At 43.8% G+C, this 24,883-nt stretch overlaps 1 protein-coding gene across 7 annotated transcripts in view; it reads right to left on the bottom strand.

Moving 5' to 3' along the window:
* The window catches only part of STIM1 (stromal interaction molecule 1), a 200,743-nt gene that overhangs the window by 59,443 nt on the left and 116,417 nt on the right, over positions 1-24,883 (bottom strand). For all 7 annotated transcript variants that reach the window (XM_073333067.1, XM_073333046.1, XM_073333056.1 and 4 more), the window contains 3 exons: positions 19,302-19,416; positions 6,342-6,453; positions 3,396-3,511 (listed from right to left, as the gene is read on the bottom strand). In XM_073333067.1, coding sequence (XP_073189168.1) covers positions 3,396-3,511; positions 6,342-6,453; positions 19,302-19,416 — 343 coding nt within the window. The remainder of the gene's footprint in view (positions 1-3,395; positions 3,512-6,341; positions 6,454-19,301; positions 19,417-24,883) is intronic.

Genomic DNA, 24,883 nt, shown 5'->3' on the forward strand with positions numbered 1-24,883 from the left:
CATCACATCCCAAGGATCTACCCAGCGGCAGCTATGCTGGACAAGCCATAGGTGACCAGGTGTCTGCTGGAGTCTCTGCAACAGATTTCATAGTTTCATTAGTGAACAAACTTCTGGCATCCAGCCAAATATGTTCTGCCTTAACGAGCAAATACTGTATCATCCCTCTTGAAATCTCCACTCCACGGTAGTGGCATTATCTACTATTTTTTTATGGCTTTGGCCTTATGTAACTGAAGTGGGATGCTACGTTTGTCTAATCCAGACTGTGGCTTTTCCAGTCCTCCTAAATTCTTATGTAGCCCCAAGCACCGCCATGTTAGAAGGCCTTCAATGAGCACTTCCCTTTTCCTTGTCCGCAGATAAGCAGAAAGAACTGTGTTTTGGTCAGCCATAAGAATGAAAGTGAGGCTGCCCAAGCACAGCAGCCTGAACAGAGAGGTGGGTTTTGCATCTAGCTCTGAATGGGCTCAGATTACTCAGCCTTAGCTCATCGGTCAGCGAGTTCCATAGTCTTGATCCAACTCCTGGGAGAGTTCTGTCTCCTGCACTCACAAGCCTCATCCTACTGGTTGGCAGTTTCACACTGCCAGGGGGATGTAGCTGTTGTGGAAGGCCACCTTTATTTGACTGACAAAAAGGAAACTTGGTGTGTAATAGTAATTCCTTTGAATTCACTAAATCCGGCATTGGGCAAACACTCACTTCACAATTTAACTGGTGGCCAAGCACTTCCTGAAACATAGCTAATCACTGATGTGAGGAAGTGAGCTGTAGCTCACGAAAGCTTATGCTCTAATAAATTGGTTAGTCTCTAAGGTGCCACAAGTACTCCTTTTCTTTTTGTTCAAACCCGGTAGCTTTGCAATCCTTCTGAAATTAGTTCTAGATAAATAGCTCTCTAAGTATATAAAATGCAGTTTTAACTTGAAACATTCCATTAAATTAACCAGTTTTCATCCTTTATTTCAATTGTTAATCATTTCCAAGGTATTGCCTCCATCCATTTACTCTGTAACAATCCCTAACCACAAGTTCTGTACCAGAGACATGCTGACCTTCGTCTATTCAAATATTGCAATCATCGCATTCAATAGTGTTTGTACAGCAGTCTGAACGTAGAAAGGACTCAACATTAAAATGCTATTATGACCATCTTAGCAGGATGGAATATCACAAATGAGGATAATGCTAATGCTTGCATTAATGGCTAAGAATAATGTAGCATTCACTTTGCACTTAAAAATCACCTTTCATCAGACAATCTAAAAGCCCTTTACAAACATTCATTCTCCTAACACTCATATGGTGTCAGTTATTATCTCCAGTTCAGAGATGGGGAAAGTTAGGCACAGAGATTAACATGTTCAAGTGCACATCTTAAATCAGTGGTTCCACTAGAAATTCAGCCCAGGAGTCCCTGCTTCCAGTCCCCTGCTCTAACCATTAGTCTGCAATGCCACTGACCACTATCAAAAATGTCAACCTTTGAACATAAACTCAGTAGAACTGACTCAAAATAAGACTTTTTTTTAACATTTGGGAGCAGAACTGGCTGTTCTGCTAATTGCACAAGAGAGGCCTGTTGGATCAAATGAATCTGTTTAAACCAGTCAATTTAAATCTCCTCCAGCAGGCGAACACAGCCACATTAGGTGGCAAACCTCAACTCAGCTGATTTCTGGGCAGGCTGGGCTTGCACTAGGGCAACTCTCCCTGAAGACCTGCCACAAAATCATTGGAAAGAGAATGCTGGCTGCATTTGCACTTTGACATTATCTTTTGGTATGAGACAGTGGAGGATTTACATCTTGCCCAGACGGCTAAGGGTCATAGACCCCACAAAGAGAGGGGCAGAGAAAAAACTTAAGATCGGGAAGGGAGAATGGACCTGGAAGCCCCAGCTCCTCCCTGGAAGGTACAAGAATGGTAAATGGGGAAGACAACCAGCATGTAGTGGGTTAAAAAGGAGCACGGCTAATGTAGCCAGCACAGTGCAATAGATACTGGTATGTAACGGAAGGGAGAAGACGAAAAAAGGGAAAAGAGAAACTCTCTCTTATTTGGCATTTGTACAGTGCCTGGCAAAATGGGGCCTTAATCACGGTGGGGCCTCTCGGGGTATGTCTACACTGCAATTAAACACCTGTAGCTGGCCTGTGTCAGCTGACTTGGGCTGTAAAACAGCAGGGTAGATGTTTGGGCTCGGACTGGAGCCTGAGCTCTGGGACCCCATGAGGAGGTGGGAGGCCCCAGTACCCAGGCTCCACCCCAAGCCCGAAAGTCTCCATGGCAATTCTGCAGCCCACGGGCCAGCTGAAGCATTGAATTGCAGTGCAGATGTACCCTAGGTGCTACTGTAACAGAAATAAATAATAAGAAAGGGAAAATTAGTATAAAAAGGAAAACAAAATGGAAGAGAGGTGAGGAGGGAGAGTTAACAAAAAATACAATGCACATCAACCAGACTTCCAGATCCACAGACACCATTAGTTAGTATCGCATGACAAGAACTCATTTCCCAGTTTTCATTCAGTCTAAAATGTCTTCTCAACTAATCTGCACTGCTGTTTTCCTCATCCAAGATCAGGCTGTTTTGCTTCTGGCCCATTGATATTATAGTGCTGTGACAACATGACAAGATCTTTCAAGCAAGGATACATAGCAGCTGCATTCCAAAACAGAGAAAATAAGAGATTTACCGAGACCAGATGCAGACCTCAGAATTCTACAGTGTGTTCTGAACTGTTGTTGCATTGAATACAAGGTGTAGCCTACAGAGACTGAAGGTCCAGCATGCAATGCTTCATTTATGGTTACAGCCAGTGTCCAATTCGATAAAAATGCAGGACTGCATATTGGGACGTGTAGTCTTCAGGACTGCTCCTCCATAGTTAATATGTTGGTAGCTCTGCTTCCATTTTGTGCAAATCAGGCTATTATCAAGTTACCTAGATGAACTTTGGTAGGGAACAGTTTGATTTCACCTCCACTAGGTACATCCTAGAGCAGGGGTAGGCAACCTATGGCCTGCGTGCCAAAGGTGGCATGCAAGCTGATTTTCAGTGGCACTCACACTGCCCGGGTCCTGGCCACCGGTACGGGGGGCTCTGCATTTTAATTTAATTTTAAATGAAGCTTCTTAAATATTTTATAAACCTTTTTTACTTTACATACAACAATAATTTAGTTATATATTATAGACTTATAGAAAGAGACCTTCTAAAAACATTAAAATGTATAACTGGCATGCGAAACCTTAAATTACAGTGAATAAATGAAGACTCGGCACACCACTTCTGAAAGGTTGCCGACCCCTGTCCTAGACACTGTCTCTGGAATGGGCGGATTCCTTCCACCCTTCTCTAACGAGCCAGCTCTGCACCATTACTCACAGAGAGGAGGTCCGAACAGCACTGTGTCCAGGGCTTTCAGCTGCAGCTTCTGCCTGTGGCTCCGATCAGTCATCTTCAGTACAGTTCCCATCATGGTGGCATTGTTTATCGCTAACCTACAGTGAAAAAAAGAGCAAGCGGTCACATTTCAATCTGGAAATGGCAATACCAGAATAAGAATACCAGAGCCTGAGCTCTCGGAGGAGAAATACAATGAACAGGACCAGGGCACTGTCCTCTCAGGCAAGTGGAAGACCCTTAGAGAACTCAAAACGCAGCTTTTGAAGCAGGATGGAAATTTTAAAAACATCTTCCTTGGCAATCGGGTAGGTATTAGCACAAGAATCAGAAAGTGACAAGTGCCATTTTTTTCAGTTAAACCTGGAATCTCTCTATTTGGCCACACCATCAAACAGTTGCTTCCTCAACTCCATATAGCTGGCAACTGGCACCTTATTGTTTGCACAGCCAACACAGGAGAGACCTCCCAGGTGGGAGAAAACCTGATCAGGTCAACACACCCAGGCTCTTGAGCAAAACATCTACTGCCACAGAAGCCTTATTTTATTACCACTTACAACACCTTCTCCCAACCCTGCCTACAGGCCCCTTTTAGAGTAGCAGCCGTGTTAGTCTGTATCTGCAAAAAGAAAAGGATACTTGTGGCACCTTAGAGACTAACAAATTTACATTTTTTTCCCCCCACTGCATGCATCCGATGAAGTGAGCTGTAGCTCATGAAAGTTCATGCTCAAATAAATTTGTTAGTTGCTAAGGTGCCACAAGTCCTCCTTTTCTTTTTACAGGCCCCTTGTTAGCAAGGATAACCTTGGGTCTTTCAGTCTGTTAGCCCCACTCCTAATCCAACTGTAAGTGTTTCTGTTGAGTAGCATGAGATTCCACAGCTCTTGTTTATTATTTGTATTACTAGAGTACCTAGAGGCCCCACCCAAGACCAGGGCATAGGAACATAAGAACGGCCAGATTGGTCAGACCAATGGTCCACCTAGCCCAGTATCCTGTCTTCCAACAGTGGCAATGCCAGATGCTTCAGAGGGAATGAACAGAACAGATAATCCTCAAGTGATCCGTCCCCTGTCGTCCACTCCCAGTTTCTGGCAAACAGAGGCAAAGGACACATTAGGCATAGGGTAGCATCCCTGACCGTTTTGGCTAATAACCATTGATAGAACTATCCTCCGTGAACTAATCTAGATCTTTTTTGAACCCTGTTATAGTTTTGGCCTTCACAATATCCCCTGGCAACAAGTTCCACAGGTTGATTGTACATTGTGTGAAAGAAATCCTTCCTTTTGTTTGTTTTAAACCTGCTGCCTATTAATTTCATTTGGTGACCCCCAGTTCTTGTGTTGTGTGAAGGGGTAACTAACACTTCCTGATTCACTTTTTTCAGACTAGTCATGATTATATAGACCTCTATCATATCCCCCCTTAGTTGTCTCTTTTCCAAGATGAAAAGTCCCAGACTTTTTAATCTGTCCTCATATGGCAGCCATTGCATACCCCGAATCATTTTTGTTGCCCTTTTCTGTACCTTTTCCAATTCTAATGTATCTTTTTTGAGATGGGGTAACCAGAACTGCACACTGTATTCAAGGTGTAGGCATATCATGGATTTATATAATGGCATTATGATATTTTCTATCGTATTATCTCTCTCTTTCCTAATGCTCCCTAACATTCTGTTCGCTTTTTTGACTGCTGGGTGGGTCTTTTGCTCACGGTTTGTGTTTATGAGCCCTAGTTGCGGTGCTTTCCCAAATTAATTCTGAGTTAATTCCCTCCTTTTATTAAAAGGTTTTGCTACACTCAGACTCTGTGCTTGCGAGAGGGAAAGGGGGATTGCCGCTTAGAGGCACCCAGGGGGTGGTGTATAATTGTCCCAGGTCAATTGGGTGGCGGCTTGAGCCAGTTTTGTGTTGTGTTGTTGAAAAAGACCCCCTAGCTACTGAACCCGGCCCTTGTTCCTGCTGGCTTCACCTGGCAGAAGGGTTACATATGTACAGTTGGGATGATGTTTTCCAGTGGGCATTACTTTGCATTGATCAACATTGAATTTCATCTGCCAGTTTGTTGCCCAGGCACAAAGGTTTGTGAGATCCCTTTGTCACTCAGCAGTTGGGCTTACTTTGGGCTCACCTCTCTTGAGTCATTTTGTATTGTCTGCAAATTTTGCCACCTCACTGTTTACCCCTGTTTCCAGATCATTTATGAATATGTTGAACAGCACTGGTCCCAATACAGATCCCAGGGGGACCCGGCTATTGATCTCTCTCCATTCTGAAAACTGACCATTTATTCCTACCCCCTTTTATCCTATCTTTTAACCAGTTACTGATCCGTGAATGGACCTTCCCTCCTACCCCATGACTGCTTCCTTTGCTTAAGAGCCTTTGATGAGGGCAGAATTGTGCTAAGTACTGTACACACATGTAAGAGATAGTCCTTGCCCCACAGACTTTACTCTCTGCACAGACAAGTCAGATACAGGGCGGGAGAAAAGAAAGATTAGCCACATTTTACAGATGGGGAACTGAGATTCAGTGAGTTGCCCCAAGTCACAGAGGGAGTCTGTGAGGGAGCCAGGAACTGAACCCATATCTGATCTGTCCTATTCCAGGCTTTAACCACAAGGTCATACTTCCCTTGTTGGTTGCAGAAGAGATAGATGAAATCTGGTATTTAGGGCAGTGTCTCCCATGTGGTAAAGTATAAGCTTTTCCTCGCAAGTTCTTGCCCTCCCCGAACTCCCCCTAGAGCATATCACGCCCTCTCCTTTCCTTCAGCTCACATCCTCTCACTCATCTCTGTGCAGAGGGCCAGTGCAAAGCCTATGCACCTTATAAATCCTCAAAACAGGATTTAAGTGGTGCAGGCCTTGTGCGCACACACACACGTAAGTGAGAAGATGCAATCGGCACTGACCTGGGCATGGCATGTCCACTTAGCTGCAGTTTCCTGAAGGTTTCTTCATACTGTGGCAGTTCTACATAGGTGATTAGCCACTGCACCACCTCATCAACTGTCCAGTTATACACTGTGAGGGAGGAAAAAACAAACAACTGAATCCTTTTCTTGTGGAGCTGAAACTCAGTCAGCTGGCAGCACCAACACATCTGCTATCTTCATATACCCAACACCACAGGACAGAAGCTTCACCTGATGCATCTCTCCCTTTCTCCTTCTGTACAGTAAAGATAAAAGCTGAAGAGGGTTGTCACAGGGTAGCTGATCCCTATAGACAGATTACGCCCAGCTCCCTTGGACTAGGGCAGGTGAGCCCACTCCAGCTCATTAAAGAGGCCTGGGTTACACCTGAGCCTATTAAGGGCTGTTAGTCAGCAGGAGTAAGGACTGAGACAGGCTGATCCTGGGGAGGGAAGGCCACACTGGAGTGGAGCTAGTACATGTGGTAGGTCCCTGGAGAAAGGGGCCAGGGACTCAGGGAAGCAGCCGGGCAGCTGCTGCTCCAAGAAGGGACCGGAGCTGGCTGAGGCTAGGGAACTGGAGTGCCGGAGACCCCTGAGGGGGGTGGCCCTGAAACCTGGGGCCAAGGATGGAGTTAAGTCAGTTTTCTGTTTGTTTGATAACCTCTGTTAAAGAAATAAACCTCCTTGACTGAGACTGGGTGAGGCAGCGCATGCTTTGGAGCCAGGGAGAAGGTGAGCTCGGTGACAAGGGTTTAAATCCTTCATTGCTGGAAGGTTTCAGAGTAACAGCCGTGTTAGTCTGCATTCGCAAAAAGAAAAGGAGGACTTGTGGCACCTTAGAGACTAACCAATTTATTTGAGCATGAGCTTTCGTGAGCTACAGCTCACTTCATCGGAACTGTAGCTCACGAAAGCTCATGCTCAAATAAATTGGTTAGTCTCTAAGGTGCCACAAGAACTCCTTTTCTCATTGCTGGAAGGCTGCTCGTATGTCTGAGCAGCACATTTCGAGGAAACAGCTAAAAGCTGTATTAGGAGTGCTGGGATGCACCAGACAAGCTCATCATCCCCCTGCAAACATGGAGCAAATCTAGCAGCATTGCCTGCACAGATAAGCCACCTTCAATAACTAGATGAAGACCTTCAAAATGTCACGTGGGAATTGGCTAGGTGACCTTATAGGTTTTTTCAGCCTGCAACATCTTTGGTTGTGTGATGATTTTTCATAGTCTGTCCTGTATATACAATAAGTCTGCTGCAGAAGATTTAGGATAAACAGGTACCAGCATACAATGTCCAAAGTCTGTCACTTTTCCCAACAGCTGTCTAAGGCAAAAAACCTTATGGGTGGGGTTTATTTTACACCACAATTACAGCTCATGGGGTGAGGCGGATGACGGCATCAGATATACCAGCAGTCTGAAACAGCTCTTGGCAAAGATTGTGTTCACTTTCCTCACTGTGTGCATTACAGCACAATCCCGAGTCCTAGGCAGCAGTGTGTTAGGATATAGATATTCAGGTCTGTCTGTAAAGGCCTATACTCTAAGAATTTAGGTGTATTCTTATCACTTGGCTAGTTATAGAGGTATAAAAGAAAGAATCAAAACCACTGTCTGCCAGTGTAAGGACCTTCTCTTACTTTGACAGTCTGAGGCCCTGTTCTTAGGCTAAGGCCTTTGGCTAAGCAACAGAGGCAGCCATAAACTGGGAAGTGAATGGTCACATCCTCACATTCCAAACTAGTCACATTGAAATAAGGTGCTATTGGGCTGTTAGGAATACAATCCTGTCCTGATAGTGCCTATCACCTCCAGAGAAAGGGAAGTGCTTAGAAAATGTAAAAGGAAACCTAGTTTGATAGCATCCTGTCTGGCAAAAATTCACTCATCAACAGCTGGGATGTGAAATCCTCACTTTTGTATTGTTTTGTCATTATAGTTCCCACTTTGCTATTGTTTGTCTGTATAATCTCTGTCTGGTTCTGTGATTATTCCTGTCTGCTGTATAATTAATTTTGCTGGGTGTAAACTAATTAAGGTGGTGGGATATAATTGGTTAAATAATCATGTTACAATATGTTAGGATTGGTTAGTTAAATTTCAGGAAAATGATTGGTTAAGGTATAGCAAAGCAGAACTCAAGTTTTACTATATAGTCTGCAGTCAATCAGAAAGTGGGAGGGGGAGTGGGTGTGGGAAATGGGAACAGGGAATGAGGGTAAGAAAATTGGAGTCATGTTTTGCTAAAGGGGGAAATGGGAACAGGGAATGGGAGTAAGGAAGTTGGAATCATGTTTAGCTAAGGGCAGGAATGGGAACAGGGACACAGGTGTAAGGCTCGGTGGTGTCAGAGCTGGGAAGGATTCATAGATTCATAGAATATCAGAGTTGGAAGGGACCTCAGGAGATCATCTAGTCCAACCCCCTGCTCAAAGCAGGACCAATCCCCAATTTTGCCCCAGAACCCCCTAAATGGCTCCCTCAAGGATTGAACTCACAACTCTGGGTTTAGTAGACCAATGCTCAAACCACTGAGGACACTAAGGAAGGAAACTGGAATCATGCTTGCTGGAAGTTCACCCCAATAAACATCGAATTGTTTGCACCTTTGGACTTCGGGTATTGTTGCTCTCTGTTCATGCGAGAAGGACCAGGGAAGTAAGTGGGTAAAGGAATAAGCCCCCTAACACAGTGTTTGTAGCTTTATCATAGCAATTGGGAGCTAAGAGGCTCTCAAGAGCTGTGATACAAAGCACTCAGGAGACAGATTAAAAATGGTCCGTGAAACTGATTTGCTGGAAGAAAACACTGGGACTTTTATAGTGCTTTCTTCACCTCCTTCACATGCTTTGTTAGGCTTCTGGAGGGAGTTACTTGGGCCTCAACTTTGAAAACCATGTCGACTAATTTTAGGCGCATTCATTTCGAAGGAGTTCAACTTGGGACACAGCTTGATATCAAAAGACTCCAAAATGAGTGGACAGCGGAAAATTACGGCCTATGAAATGAGTTTTCTCTCTTGCCTTTAAGCATGATTGCACCACTGTGACACTGCCGAAACGGAAAAAAGTCAAGCAGCAATACAACCACTAACCAGGGGTGAGTAGGTGTTCGCTCTATTCTGATATGTCTAGTGTAGCCTGCATATAGCATCTGCCCGGTTCATCCAGTGGCATTTAGATAAATCCCAAATAATTCAAACAGGATCCTCTATTTGATGTCCAGTCATTGCTTTAATTGGTTATGACTATTGCACATTCTTCTATCCAAGACTTCAAAAGAGATCTCTCATACAGAGTGCTTTTAGATCTCTAGCTGGCTACCACAGCCTTATTCCCCTCTGGTCTGAAATGGTTCTGTTACATTGAAGTCAATAAAGTTGGGCTCACTAATGCCAGCAGTAATTTATACCTCAGCTCCCAAACTTTGAATGGATACATAAGAATATAAGAACAACTTCCACTTCCCTCAGAGGAGATGAATACTTCCAGCTGGAGAGAAGGCCTGACAGGGTGGGAGTTCCCTTGTTTGACAGAAGCTAGTGTCTAATATGGGCAGCCAGAGGAAAGTGATATAATTTTAATGCAATCTCATGGGATTGTTGGTACAGAGGGATACAAAGCAGCACAAACCAAGACAGTAAACCCCACCAGTTTAAGAAAACACGCTACAGCATTAATTTAGATGATACTAGACATGATGGAAGCCAGACTGTGGGCCATAAAACATTTCCTTTACATCTGGCAACTATCAAGCATGAACACACCCAAGGGAATTAGAAATTAAAACTGGATCTTCAGAACCTGGTATTAAATACCAAAGCCTTCTAATCTCCACTAGTGAGCATCACGAGGGGCTGGAATGAGTGTCAATGTCCACTTCAAACCTCCTTTTATAAAAAACAATCAAGACAAAATTTAATGCTAATTTGGATACTGGTTCTGCTGTCAAAGAGGCAAACACAAAACTATTTCAGATTTACAGCCAATTCAGCAGTCTCTCCTTGGAGTCTGTTTTTGATGGTTTTTTGTTGAAGAATTGCCACTTTTAGGTCTGTAATCGAGTGACCGAAGAGATTGAAGTGTTCTCCGACTGGTTTTTGAATGTTATAATTCTTGACGTCTGATCTGTGTCCATTTATTCTTTTACAGTAGAGACTGTCCAGTTTGGCCAATGTACATGGCAGAGGGGCATTGCTGGCAAATGATGGCACAATGGGCTCTGTTGCAAGGATAGGTTCCTGGGTTAGTGATTCTGTTGTGTGGTGTGTGGTTGCTGGTGAGTATTTGCTTCAGGTTGGGGGGCTCTCTGAAGGCAAGGACTGGCCTGTCTCCCAAGATCTGTGAGAATGATGGGTCGTCCTTCAGGATAGGTTGTAGATCCTGTTCACATATCTATTCAGGGGACACCATCATAGGGCCTAATCACATCAGCCACACTATCAGAGGATCGTTCACCTGCACATCTACCAATGTGATATATGCCATCATGTGCCAGCAATGCCCCTCTGCCATGTACATTGGCCAAACTGGACAGTCTCTACTGTAAAAGAATAAATGGACACAAATCAGACGTCAAGAATTATAACATTCAAAAACCAGTTGGAGAACACTTCAATCTCTTCGGTCACTCGATTACAGACCTAAAAGTGGCAATTCTTTAACAAAAAACTTCAAAAAAAGACTCCAAGGAGAGACTGAGAGACCTTAGAGACTAACCAATTTATTTGAGCAGAAGCTTTTCTGAGCTACAGCTCACTTCATCGGATGCATACTGTGGAAAGTGTAGAAGATCTTTTTATATACCCACAAAGCATGAAAAAATACCTCCTCCCACCCCACTCTCCTGCTGGTAATAGCTTATCTAAAGTGACCACTCTCCTTACAATGTGTATGATAATCAAGGTGGGCCATTTCCAGCACAAATCCAGGGTTTAACAAGAACGTTTAAGGAGGAGGGGGGGTAGGAAAAAACAAGGGGAAATGGGTTACCTTGCATAATGACTTAGCCACTCCCAGTCTCTATTCAAGCCTAAGTTAATTGTATCAAATTTGCAAATGAATTCCAATTCAACAGTTTCTCGCTGGAGTCTGGATTTGAAGTTTTTTTGTTGTAATATCACAACTTTCATGTCTGTAAACGCGTGACCAGAGAGATTGAAGTGTTCTCCGACTGGTTTATGAATGTTATAATTCTTGACATCTGATTTGTGTCCATTTATTCTTTTATGTAGAGACTGTTCAGTTTGACCGATGTACATGGCAGAGGGGCATTGCTGGCGCATGATGGCATATATCACATTGGTGGATGTGCAGGTGTGAATGAGCCTCTGATAGTGTGGCTGATGTGATTAGGCCCTATGATGGTATCCCCTGAATAGATATGTGGGCACAGTTGGCAACGGGCTTTGTTGCAAGGATAGGTTTCTGGGTTCGTGGTTCTGTTGTGTGGTATGTGGTTGCTGGTGAGTATTTGCTTCAGGTTGCGGGGCTGTCTGTAGGCAAGGACTGGCCTGTCTCCCAAGATTTGTGAGAGTGTTGGGTCATCCTTCAGGGTAGGTTGTAGATCCTTAATAATGCGTTGGAGGGGTTTTAGTTGGGGGCTGAAGCTGGAAATGGCCCAACTTGATTATCATACACATTGTAAGGAGAGTGATCACTTTAGATAAGCTATTAAGGATAAGGAGTCCAGGAGAGCTGGCTGTATTTCAAGGAATCCCTGTTGAGGTTACAGGGACAAACCATCCCAATGAGTCGAAAGAATAGTAAATATGGCAGGCGACCAGCTTGGCTTAATGGTGAAATCCTAGCGGATCTTAAACATAAAAAAGAAGCGGAAGGTTGGACATATGACCAGGGAAGAGTATAAAAATATTGCTCGGGCATGTAGGAATGAAATCAGGAGGGCCAAATCGCACCTGGAGTTGCAGCTAGCCAGAGATGTTAAGAGTAACAAGAAGGGTTTTTTCAGGTATGTTGGCAACAAGAAGAAAGCCAAGGAAAGTGTGGGCCCCTTACTGAATGAGGGAGGCAACCTAGTGACAGAGGATGTGGAAAAAGCTAATGTACTCAATGCTTTTTTTGCCTCTGTTTTCACTAACAAGGTCAGCTCCCAGACTGCTGCGCTGGGCATCACAAAATGGGGAAGAGATGGCCAGCCCTCTGTGGAGATAGAGGTGGTTAGGGACTATTTAGAAAAGCTGGACGTGCACAAGTCCATGGGGCCGGACGAGTTGCATCCGAGAGTGCTGAAGGAATTGGCAGCTGTGATTGCAGAGCCATTGGCCATTACCTTTGAAAACTCGTGGCGAACCGGGGAAGTCCCGGATGACTGGAAAAAGGCTAATGTAGTGCCAATCTTTAAAAAAGGGAAGAAGGAGGATCCTGGGAACTACAGGCCAGTCAGCCTCACCTCAGTCCCTGGAAAAATCATGGAGCAGGTCCTCAAGGAATCAATCCTGATGCACTTGCATGAGAGGAAAGTGATCAGGAACAGCCAGCATGGATTCACCAAGGGAAGGTCATGCCTGACTAATCTAATCGCCTTTTATGATGAGATTACTGGTTCTGTGGATGAAGGGAAAGCAGTGGATGTATTGTTTCTTGACTTTAGCAAAGCTTTTGACATGGTCTCCCACAGTATTCTTGTCAGCAAGTTAAGGAAGTATGAGCTGGATGAATGCACTATAAGGTGGGTAGAAAGCTGGCTAGATTGTCGGCCTCAACGGGTAGTGATCAATGGCTCCATGTCTAGTTGGCAGGCAGTATCAAGTGGAGTGCCCCAAGGGTCGGTCCTGGGGCCGGTTTTGTTCAATATCTTCATAAATGATCTGGAGGATGGTGTGGATTGCACTCTCAGCAAATTTGCGGATGATACTAAAGTGGGAGGAGAGGTAGATACGCTGGAGGGGACGGATAGGATACAGAAGGACCTAGACAAATTGGAGGATTGGGCCAAAAGAAATCTGATGAGGTTCAATAAGGATAAGTGCAGGGTCCTGCACTTAGGATGGAAGAATCCAATGCACCGCTACAGACTAGGGACCGAATGGCTAGGCAGCAGTTCTGCGGAAAAGGACCTAGGGATGACAGTGGACGAGAAGCTGGATATGAGTCAGCAGTGTGCCTTTGTTGCCAAGAAGGCCAACGGCATTTTGGGATGTATAAGTAGGGGCATAGCGAGCAGATCGAGGGACGTGATCGTTCCCCTCTATTCGACATTGGTGAGGCCTCATCTGGAGTACTGTGTCCAGTTGTGGGCCCCACACTTCAAAAAGGATGTGGATAAATTGGAGAGAGTCCAGCGAAGGGCAACAAAAATGATTAGGGGTCTGGAACACATGACTTATGAGGAGAGGCTGAGGGAGCTGGGATTGTTTAGCCTGCAGAAGAGAAGAATGAGGGGGGATTTGATAGCTGCTTTCAACTACTTGAAAGGGGGTTCCAAAGAGGATGGCTCTAGACTGTTCTCAATGGTAGCAGATGACAGAACGAGGAGTAATGGTCTCAAGTTGCAGTGGGGCAGGTTTAGATTGGATATTAGGAAAAACTTTTTCACTAAGAGGGTAGTGAAACACTGGAATGCATTACCTAGGGAGGTGGTAGAATCTCCTTCCTTAGAGGTTTTTAAGGTCAGGCTCGACAAAGCCCTGGCTGGGATGATTTAACTGGGAATTGGTCCTGCTTCGAGCAGGGGGTTGGACTAGATGACCTTCTGGGGTCCCTTCCAACCCTGATATTCTATGATTCTATGATTAGCAATAGGAGAGTGGGATGGGAGGAGGTATTTTTTCATGCTTTGTGTGTATATAAAAAGATCTTCTACACTTTCCACAGTATGCATCCGATGAAGTGAGCTGTAGCTCACGAAAGCTTATGCTCAAATAAATTGGTTAGTCTCTAAGGTGCCACAAGTACTCCTTTTCTTTTTGCGAATACAGACTAACAAGGCTTTTACTCTGAAACAAGGAGAGACTGCTGAATTGGAATTAGTTTGCAAAGTGGATACAATTAACTTAGGCTTGAATAAAGACTGGGAGTGGATGTGTCATTACACAAAGTAATGTTTACTCCCCCCATCCCCTGCTGTTCCTCAGACGTTCTTGTCAACTGCTGGAAATGGCCCACCTTGATTATCACTACAAAAGGTTCCTCCCCCCGGCCCCGCTCTCCTGCTGGTAATAGCTCACCTTACCTGATCCCTCTCCTTCACAGTATGTATGGTAACACCCATTGTTTCATGTTCTCTGTGTATATAAATCTCCCCACTGTATTTTCCACTGAATACATCCGATGAAGCGAGCTGTAGCTCACGAAAGCTTATGCGCAAATAAATTGGTTAGTCTCTAAAGTGCCGCAAGTCCTCCTTTTCTTTTTGCGAATACAGACTAACACGGCTGCTACTCTGAAACCTTTTCTTTTTAAGTCATTCTTGCTTACAGTAGAAAGTAGATCCCCACTCTTGGACCCGTGCCCAGCTGAATTCTTATCGCTCCTAATTCTGTGCTGTTAAATCTCCTCACCAGAGAGCATGGTAAATACCTAGCTTACTGGTAGTGCTACCCTCCACCCTCTGGAGCTTTTTTACTTTATTGAAGGCAGCTTCCCTCTGATGGTTGCTGTGTTGCCAGCCCTGCTCTCTTTGGGAGACATTTAAATTAATCTAACAGACGATCATCATCTGCTTAAAACAGTGGTCATTGGGTATGTTTACATGAATTCAAGCCCTGGTTTCCTCAGAAGCTGCCTATTTTAGTCTTTTCTTGTGATATTATGTACCCGCCTTGTTTTCTTAGAGGAACTGTCTAAGAAGCAGTCCAGAACCAACAAAGCTGTAAGAGAGTGAACTGGAGTCTATTCTGCCTGAACTTCAAAGCTAACAGTGGAAGAATCTTTATTTCTGGTGACAATGTAAATCGCAAAAAGAACAGTTTGATTTTCAGACCTCAGCAGAATCTACAGAGATGGCAGTTTAAAAAAAGCATTTAATTTGTAAACTGAACAAATCTGCTCTGGGCATCACGTCAGCGAGAGACTCCTACCACACACCATTTCAAAGTCATCTTTCAGATGACAACTGCAGAAAGAAAGCACAGCCTTCTTCATGAGCCTGATTCTACCAGTCTTCCACAATGGATGGACTAATGACTTCAAAAGAAGCTCACGCTCAGAAGGATTAGCCTCCGTATGAGAACGAAAATAACGCTGGAAACTAACCATTTCATATTTTATTAACAATATGGGGCATGTTGCGGCAGAAAAACTGAAGAGATCTGAAGCTGAAGCCCAATTCAGCAAGGGAAAAAATCATGTAACAGAAACATTTTAAGGAAATGCTACTTAAAATGTGTTTCAGGAAAAAGAAGAAATCAAACAATGGAGTAATGTATCTTGAGAGCATCCTGGGATGTTCCAGCACTTAAGAGCTTCTGGGTTGAAACTGACATTCAGATACACTTAGGCAAAGCCATTTGTAAACAATGATACAACAGAATAAATATTTCTTATGTCAGGCTTTCCTCAAACACACAAAAGACAAAGTGCCCTGTAGCATCAATCTGATTTTTAAAGTGCTTTGGACAAGAAGTTTTAAACATACTGGCCACCCTAGTGAACAGAAGAATAAAACAAATGGGACAGGGAACCAAACACTTAAAATTTTTGTTTTTTAAATACCCCATTCTTCTATTCTTCTCCCAACCCTTTTCTCCAGAGAGAGTTTCCAGTTGGTTGTAATTTGGAACCTAGAAAAGCGATTCCAGATTCATGCATGTCATTGCTTCATTTTCCAGTACCACAGACTCATGTCTGCTGTTGGTGACTTATTAAGTCACCCTGCAGAGACCATAAGAGATTATTAAACCAGTAGTTTTTAAATTATAATTTATATACAGACACGTCAACACCGCACTTTGAAGACACAGATGCTCCCTGCCCCAAAGAATTTATAGTGTAAATGAAACAAGCCAAACATAAAAGAAACAGGATAAGGCTAAGAAGCTGAAAGGTTTGGAGGTTGTCAATAAAGTGATCAGAAGATTGCTTGAAGAAGTAGCTTTTAATGAGTTTATGAAACTTCCCGACGGGTGGATTTTAATAAGGGACTTGACTGAGGGGAGGAGAGGCTGGATGGCAGAGAAGGCTGTTCCAGGCGCGAGGGCAGGATGATAGAAGGGCATGAATGGACTAAGGGGGAAGGACTAGGAGGAGCATATATGCGTCATATATTACAACCTTTGTCAAGGCACATATTCTGTGACAAGCTGGCTGCACGTGACACAGTGCATGGATTCTGTGACTAGAAACTCTGTGGTAGCTTCACTTAAATTAAATATTGAGATTTTAAATTCAATAAACAACGCATGATACACTCAGTAGAATGGCCCCGTGTTTAAATATTAAATTCCACTTATCCTATATTACCCCCACATTTTCAACATTGAGGTAATGCAGATTTCTGTATTTATTAGAGCTGGCCAGAAACTGGAATTCCCATTCCGTAGGAAATTCCAAACGTATTGATTGATTGATAGAGAGAGAGAAAAAACAACAAATATTGTTCTGAACTGGAACAAAAAATACATAAACATTTCCAAGTGTCCCTCAAAACAGAAATGCTGACTTTTGTTAGGGAAACATTGACGTGACATTTCATTTTGATCTTTTTGAAGTGCTTTCAACTTTCCCTGAGCTGCCTGAAGCCCTGGCAACTCATCAAGCAAGGAGTCTGGGAGGCCAGGCTCTATGGCAGCTGGTGAGCCTGGGAGCCCCACGCTCCGCAGCAGCCCTTCAGGCAGGGAGTCTGGCAGTCTAGAGACACAGCAGCCCGGCCACTGAGGAGCCAAGGAGGTGGGCAGGAAACCAGGCAGGCTTCTGATGGAAACCTGCCTGGCTTCTTTTGAAAGTTTTGTTGAAACCAACACATTCCTCTGGAACATTTCAATTTTGACAAATCAGCATTTTCTGACCAGTATTTTCTGACAAATCAGCATCAAAAAATTTCTGACCAGCTCCTCTAGTATTTATGACGCAGAGATATTGTCAGGGAAGCTGGAGGTTTGGGTAACTGGACTGAGAACACATGGGGATTTTGTCCCCAAGAAAGGCAGTTCAAGACTGTAGGATAAGCACAGTTAGCTGGATGCTTCTGCTAACATTCTCAGTAGTGGCAATGTTAATGTTGACATTTTCACAGTCATTGTTAGGTTTCAGAATTAACAACCCCTTGAGGTGGATGAGGCAATAATAGTGACAACATCCAGAGCCATATCATAAAGGAAGGGAGGGGAAGTACTTGCAGAGAACGGCAGAAGAGGCATCTGTATATTATTCAGGAGGTGCTCACACCCTTTGTCAAGGTAGTATGCGATCTATAAGTGTTTTCTGGATCCCAATTAACCCAGCAGTACCAGGTATTACTGGCGAGCAGAAATGCCTTTTTCTTCCTGCCTATACAGTAAGATAGAAGATTATGGCCAGCTCTCTAATGCGGCCCTTTCCATGGCATTTATGTCTTTGTGACCTGTCAACTGTATTATTGTAATGAGCACTATGGGACTATCTTTAAAGACCACTCAGAAGTTTCAGCTAGTACAGAAACAGCATTAGGGAACTGGTAATACCTACTTGTTTTCCAGAAGCCACACTGGTTTCCAGTTATTTCTGAACACATGCTCTAAATGATACAATTCTAGTGTTTGTCCAGTCTAATTTGAAATGTTTCACCCTCAGCAAGTTCGCAGATGACACTAAGCTGGGGGGAGAGGTAGATAAAACTGGAGGGTAAGAATAGGGTCCAGAGTGACCTAGACAAATTGGAGGATTGGGACAAAAGAAATCTGATGAGGTTCAACAAAGACAAGTACAGAGTCTTGCTCTTAGGAAGGAAGAATCCCATGCACCGGTACAGGCTGGGGACCGACTGGCTAAGCAGCAGTTCTGCAGAAAAGGACCTGGGGATTACAGTGGACAAGAAGCTGGATATGAGTTAGCAGTGTGCCCTTGTTACCAAGAAGGCCAACAGCATATTGGGCTGTATTAGTAGAAGCATTGCCAGCAGATCGAGGGACGTGATTATTCCCCTCTATTCGGCACTGGTGAAGACACACGTGAAATACTGTGTCCAGTTTTGGTCCTCCTACGACAGAAGGGATGTGGACAAACTGGAGAGTCCAGCAGAGGGCAACGAAAATGATTAGGGGTCTGGGGCACATAACTTATGAGGAGAGGCTGAGGAAACTGGGGTTATTTAGTCTACAGAAGAGAAGAGTATGGGGGGATTTGATAGCAGCCTTCAACTACCGGAAGGGGGGTTCCAAAGAGGATGGAGCTCAGATGTTCTCAGTGGTGGTGGCAGATGACAAAACAAGGAGCAATGGTCTCAAGTTGCAGTGGGGGAGGTCTAGATTGGATATTAGAAAACACTATTTCACTAGGAGGGTAGTGAAGCACTGGAATGGGTTACCTAGGGAGGTGGTGGAATCTCCATCCTTAGAGGTTTTTAAGGCCCAGCTTGACAAAGCCCTGGCTGGGATGATTTAGTTGGTGTTGGTCCAGCTTTGAGCAGGGAATCGGACTAGATGACCTCCTGAGGTCTCTTTCAACCCTAATCTTCTTTGATTCTAAGCAATGGGGCTAGCAGCACTGCCCTTGGAAAACAATTCCACAGTCTAACAGTCCTCACATTTAGATGATTTCTGTGGGGTTCCTCTCAGAGAGCATGTTACTTATCTGGCTGTTATAAGGTGCTGAATGCAACTGCATTGTTGTTTTCTGTATCCACTCAATTTTCTGCTTCAATTGACCACGCCAGATATTTTATTTGTGCTCCTCTTATCCCTCTGGAAAACTAAGTCCATGCAAAAAGTGACAGAAGAGGCTGGAACCAACCATGATCTTTCTGCTGAAAACACAAACAAAATGGATGTATCAGTGTTTAGATACGAGAATTTTTACCTTCGGACGTTTTCCATGACTTCCAGAGATCTTCCACGCTGATGAGTTTATCCTCCCCATGGAAGGTGCTGTGTTTGACTGTTGGGTCATGATAATTTAAGTCTTCCCTCAGGAACTAGAAAAAGAACACAAAGGGGTTAGTCATTAATTCATAGATTTTTAATGACCATTTAGTCAGATATCCTGCGAAACAGAAACCATAGAAAATCACCCAGTAATTTTTGAAACAAACAAACAACTTCCCAGGAAGGCTGTGGAATCCACATCACTGAGTTTTTTAAGAGCAGGTTGGACAAACACCTGTCAGGTGTTTAAGTATAATTGGTCCTGCCTCAGCATAGGGGACTGGATTTGAACTCTCGAGGTCCCTTCCAGCCCTACATTTCTGTGATTCTGTTTGTGTTATTTCATCTCTCAGAAAAATATCCAGTCTCGATTTAAAGACCTCATGAAATGGAGAATCCACCACATCCCTTGGTAAGTTGTTCCAATGGTTAGCTGCCCTCACTGTTAAAAATGTACACCTTATTTCTAGTCTGAATTTGTCAAGCTTCAGCTTCCAAGCATTGGATCGCATTTTGCCTTTTTTGCTAGATTAAAGAGACCTCAACTATCAGAAATCTCTTCCCCATGTAGGTACTTGTTGTCCATGATCAAGTCACTACTTAACCTTAAATCTCTCACCATACGGCACGTTTGCCAGACCTTGAATCATCTTGTAACTCTTTTCTGAATCCTTTTCAATTTCACCATCCTTTCTGAAGCACGGATACTAGAACCAGACATAGTATTCCAGTGATGGTCTTATTGATACTATATACAGAAGTAATCCCATCTCCCTGCTCTTACTTAAACTTGCCTTGCTTAGACATTTATACATTTAACAGTTGCATTAGTTAGGAGCCGAAGTTAGGAGCCGAAGTTCGCTTGGTTGTCTACCATTATCCCTAAGTTCAGTCTCACTGCATACAGTGTCACATCTTTTAAGTATGCCCCAAATTCTTTGTTCCTAGATGTAGGATCTTGCATTTGGCTATATTGTTCAGGTGAGCACAAGTGATCCAGATCGCACTATATAACTGCTGTCACTTACCACTCCACTAAACTTTGTGTCATCGGCACATTTTACTAGCAATGATTTTATAAAGTACACCAGAGATCATTGGCCCAATGAGCAACACTTAAAACCACCTAATCAACAGAAGCAGCCAAGGAAGAAGAGGATTTGGTGGTCTGTTACTACCTTGATATGTTTAACTTTTTTGGAGCCCCCTGAGAAAACTAACCAGGAGAACTTCATTTTGAGAATGAAAGAAACTGAACTGAACTTGGCAAAAACTCAGGCTCAGTAGCATCAGGTTAGTGTGTTTCGAAGGTATTGATACAGAAGTATTACTCATCCCCGCTCTGGGCAGGTTATGCTGAAGTGGCTAAACATGAACATCCTCTCAAGTGCATTTGGCAAGTTCTATTTGTGGGAAGGCAAATCAGGTTGTATCCAATAAATTACTTGCAAAAGAAAGGAAATATAATTTTAAATTAATATGGAAAACTATTCAGACTTTCTGGACTCCAACCTTTTCTTTGGATTACAGTGCCCCAGGCATTCACCTGTATGTCATACAAGAAATGTAAACTACTCCAGTGCAACAAGACAAAAATATAAACGTGATTATGACCAGTTTTGATTTGCAGGTCTCTGTCAACTGACAGAGACATCACCTCAGACACTGCGAAATACAGATCTGGTATGTCAGACACTTTGCTACCAAGTCTCTAGGGCCAAGCTGCCCACAGAGTTCCAGCTTTACTTCACAAAAGCTCTTCCCTAGAGTCTCTTTCCTGCTTTGCTTCAAAGCTCACACAGAGCAGTTGGAAACCAAGAACTACGTTTTCAAAAAGATATGCCTCAGTTGCACGTGTAAAACTAGAAATTGTGGGCCCAACGGGACATGATTGCAAATGCATGGACATTAATATAGTCTATAGGCACTGCCTGATGGAACATATTATTGTGAATAAATAAAAGCACAAAAACAAGTGTGCAAGACCAGCAGCAATTCGTCTACCAAGGGCACAAAATGCCTGACTATATTATAGGTACTTACAATTAGATAATGTGACCCTTTTAAGCAGACATGCTAGTATACATCTAACCCAACTCTGCAATTTTTGTTCCTGTTTTTCTATAAATCGAAATACTAAACAAATTACAAACCCACCGTTAGAACATAACCAACTTTAAACCAGTTTCCAAAAGCTACACCACTGTAGGCAGAGACTTAATAAGAAATCCTCAGTCCTTGATTCTAAAACCAAGGTCATCCAAAGTGGATACTCAATACTGGAGTCATAGGCAAAAGAGCTGATACCAAGGTAGCCTGCCAGTGTCTTCTCACCAGCAGTGCCAGAGGCAATCAGGTGTTAAGTACCGATGAAGGCTGGAGGTTGGCTCTGCAGAGCTAAAGAGTCATAAAAAGCAGTAAAAATGTATGACCATCCTGGTCAGTAGTATATTCCTACTGCTATACTCTTATTCAAGCATGGAATTTCTATCCATAGACATTCAATGGTACAGTTTGAGTCATTTAAGATTTTTACTATATTTGACTTTCTGCTTTCTTTCACATGTAGTGCCACTCCCACACCAGCACAACCTACTCTGTCCTTTCTATGTATCAGGGGTGCCCAAACTGCCGCTCGTGAGCATGCGGCACTTTTACAGTGAAAGTCGGGCTCACAGAGCTCCCCAGGCTCCCCCCATTCTCCGCCTACCAAACTTGGGGAAAGGAGGCTCAGCGCTTCTGCCACAGACGACTAGTGCCTGCTGAGAGTGGGGGCACAATTTAACGGTTTGCCCACCCCCAACAGCTTGAGTCATGCCACATCCCTCCTCTCCAGCACACATACCCCTCTTACCCTCAGAGGCCCTTCCCTGCAGCTCCCAGATGTTAGTTCTGTGTGGAAAGGCAGAGGCAAAGAGCTGGGAGCTGCACGGAGAGGCCGGTGCTTTAGATCCATGGGGAGAGGCAGCAGCAAATGTAATGGCTCTCCCTGCAGCTCCCAGCTGTTTGCCGCTGCCTCTCCCCACAGCCACAGCTCCCAGCTTGATGGCTCCAGCAGTTGCCGTGCAGGGAGGGGGCCTGGCAGCACCCTGTGACAGAGCTGGGCCACCAAACCCTGGCAAAAGTCTGGTCATGTGCCCCCCATGTGTCACCTACAGCTTTTTCCAACCAAAGGTGGTGGTGGTGGGGGGTGTCTCGTGGCTTCAGCCCTGCACGGTATGTGTGCCGGGCCTGGCTCATTGCTTCAACAGGAGCAGGGCTGAAACCCCAAGCCCTGGCAGACACCCCGAGTCCCAGCAGGCATGCCCTGGCTCTTGAGCTTCTGAAGATTGTCCTATGCAGCTTGGATGGTCAGTAAGTTTGGCCACTCCTGCTATGTATTTTGTACCCTGGTATCACCATGTCCCACTGATTATCATCATTCCACCAAGTTTATGTGATGCCTGTTATATCAATATCTTCATTTAATACCAGGCACTCAGGTTCACCCATCTTAGCATTTGGACTTCTACCATTTGTATACAAGCACTTATAAAATCTGTCACTTTTTAGCATTACGTGATGTAATTGAATGGGACTCTCTCTCGTTTGACTGTTTCTCTTCAGTTCATACCTGTACTTTATCAACTTCTAGCCTCTCCTCTTTAGTAGGATATAGTGAATCCCCGTTAACAGATCCTCCCCAAGGCATATTTCCATCCAAACCATGTGCTCCTCCACATCTCTCGGCTTTCCACAAACTCTTAGTTTAAAAACTCCACTACGACCTTTTTAATTTCACATGCCAGCCATCTGGTCCCATTTTGGTTTAGGTGGAGCCCATCCTTCCTGTATAGGCCTTTCCCAAAAGTTTCCCCACTTCCTAATAAACTTAATTCCCTTCTCCGTACACCATCATCTCATCCACACATTGAGACCCTGCAGTTCTGCCTGTCTAACTGGCCCTGCACATGGAACTAGAAGCATTTCAGAGAACGCTACCAATGAGGTCCTGGACTTCTCTCTCTTACCTAGAAGCCTAAATTTGGCCTACAGAACCTCTCTTCTACCTTATACGCGCAATCAATTGAAACTTGCATCAGGACACACTGTTTGAGCTTGACCAACTTTATTTCATTACTCCACACCCTTGCAGCAGAATGCAGGACTCTACGGATGATGATCCGTGAAGGCAATTTCACAAAAGAGAAAAAACAGACTCTCTTTGGTGGTTATTAGTGAAATTAGGCAAGCAGAATCTCTTATTACCAGAAACTCTAAGGGACGTACATTGCTCTGTTTTCAAATTTATTAGGTGCTTATGCTGCACTTATACAAGACAATATGTATACAGACACTGCATACTATACAGTACTCTTAAAATTCATTTTTTTGTGCTCTGAATAGCTCTGCTGAATAGTGGTGAAAAGACCATATTGATTTAGCTGCACATTTTGAAGTTACAAAGGCTGGGGGAAAAAATCTGACCCACAACACCATGTAACATCAGTTCTTCTCAGCAGTACTAGTTTATGCTCCATTATGGTTATAAACTTCACAGGACACTAAGCCATCACTCCCATTCGAGGGAGAATAGCTTTAAGTTAGTAAATAGGTGAGCCAAAGAAGGGAGCAAAACAAAAGATGCAAACTTGTCTATTTCCCCCTTTTTTGATTTGTGACCTACATGGGGTATGCAGCAATGTCATCTGGAGTTGCCACAACGGGCTGCTAAGAGTGCCTGTAAACACCCACAGGGACACAGGGGATCAGCTGTTGCTCTGTATATTTAGCTCAGGGAGCACAGAAAGGAAAAGTGATCTCTCAGCTTTCCTTAAACAGAGCACCATCAAAACAGATTTTGGAGTACTCTCAGAAGAGGACAGTGTTGTACGGGATTTTCAACTTCTCTCATGGAAGGAGAGAGCTGGATTTGATAGTGTTATAAGACTCCCAACTCCTCTGACAAGCTGTTAAGGTGACCTATTAGTGACCTGCACAAAGAGTAGAGGCACAATACACCACAACTTTATTTCCTACTGCATCTTTCAGACAAACTAACTGCTTTGACACATTAAAGGCTGTTAAATTATGAAAAATGGAAGCACACTTGAGTGTTAAAAATTAGATTTCCCTTTCTGTAGCTGTTTGCAGAGAAGATCACCAAGTGCATAGGAACCACAGAGTGTGTTGCCATCACATTACAGAACAAAGAGATTTCAACTGAGGCAAGCTTGAATACGCATGTGATAACTTCACAGATAAATTTACATTCTCCTATATGGCAGCTTCACAGTGTAGCCAACAAACGCCTCTAAAGCAATTTCAATGTCAAAAATAACCCCAAAAAGAGAGCATATAATTTGGAAGCAAGATGAAAAGAATTACCATTACAGGGAATGGTGAGCATAAGCAGAAGAGACCACTGCTGGACACAGCAGTCAACAGCCACTCTACATTGTTATACTTTCTTTTAAAGTCATTTGGTGTTCAAAACCAACTGGAATGAGAATTGTGAAACACAGCAAGAGCTGTCAA

The sequence above is a fragment of the Lepidochelys kempii genome, chromosome 1, assembly GCF_965140265.1.
Source record: "Lepidochelys kempii isolate rLepKem1 chromosome 1, rLepKem1.hap2, whole genome shotgun sequence".
In the NCBI taxonomy this organism is placed as follows: Eukaryota; Metazoa; Chordata; order Testudines; family Cheloniidae; genus Lepidochelys; species Lepidochelys kempii.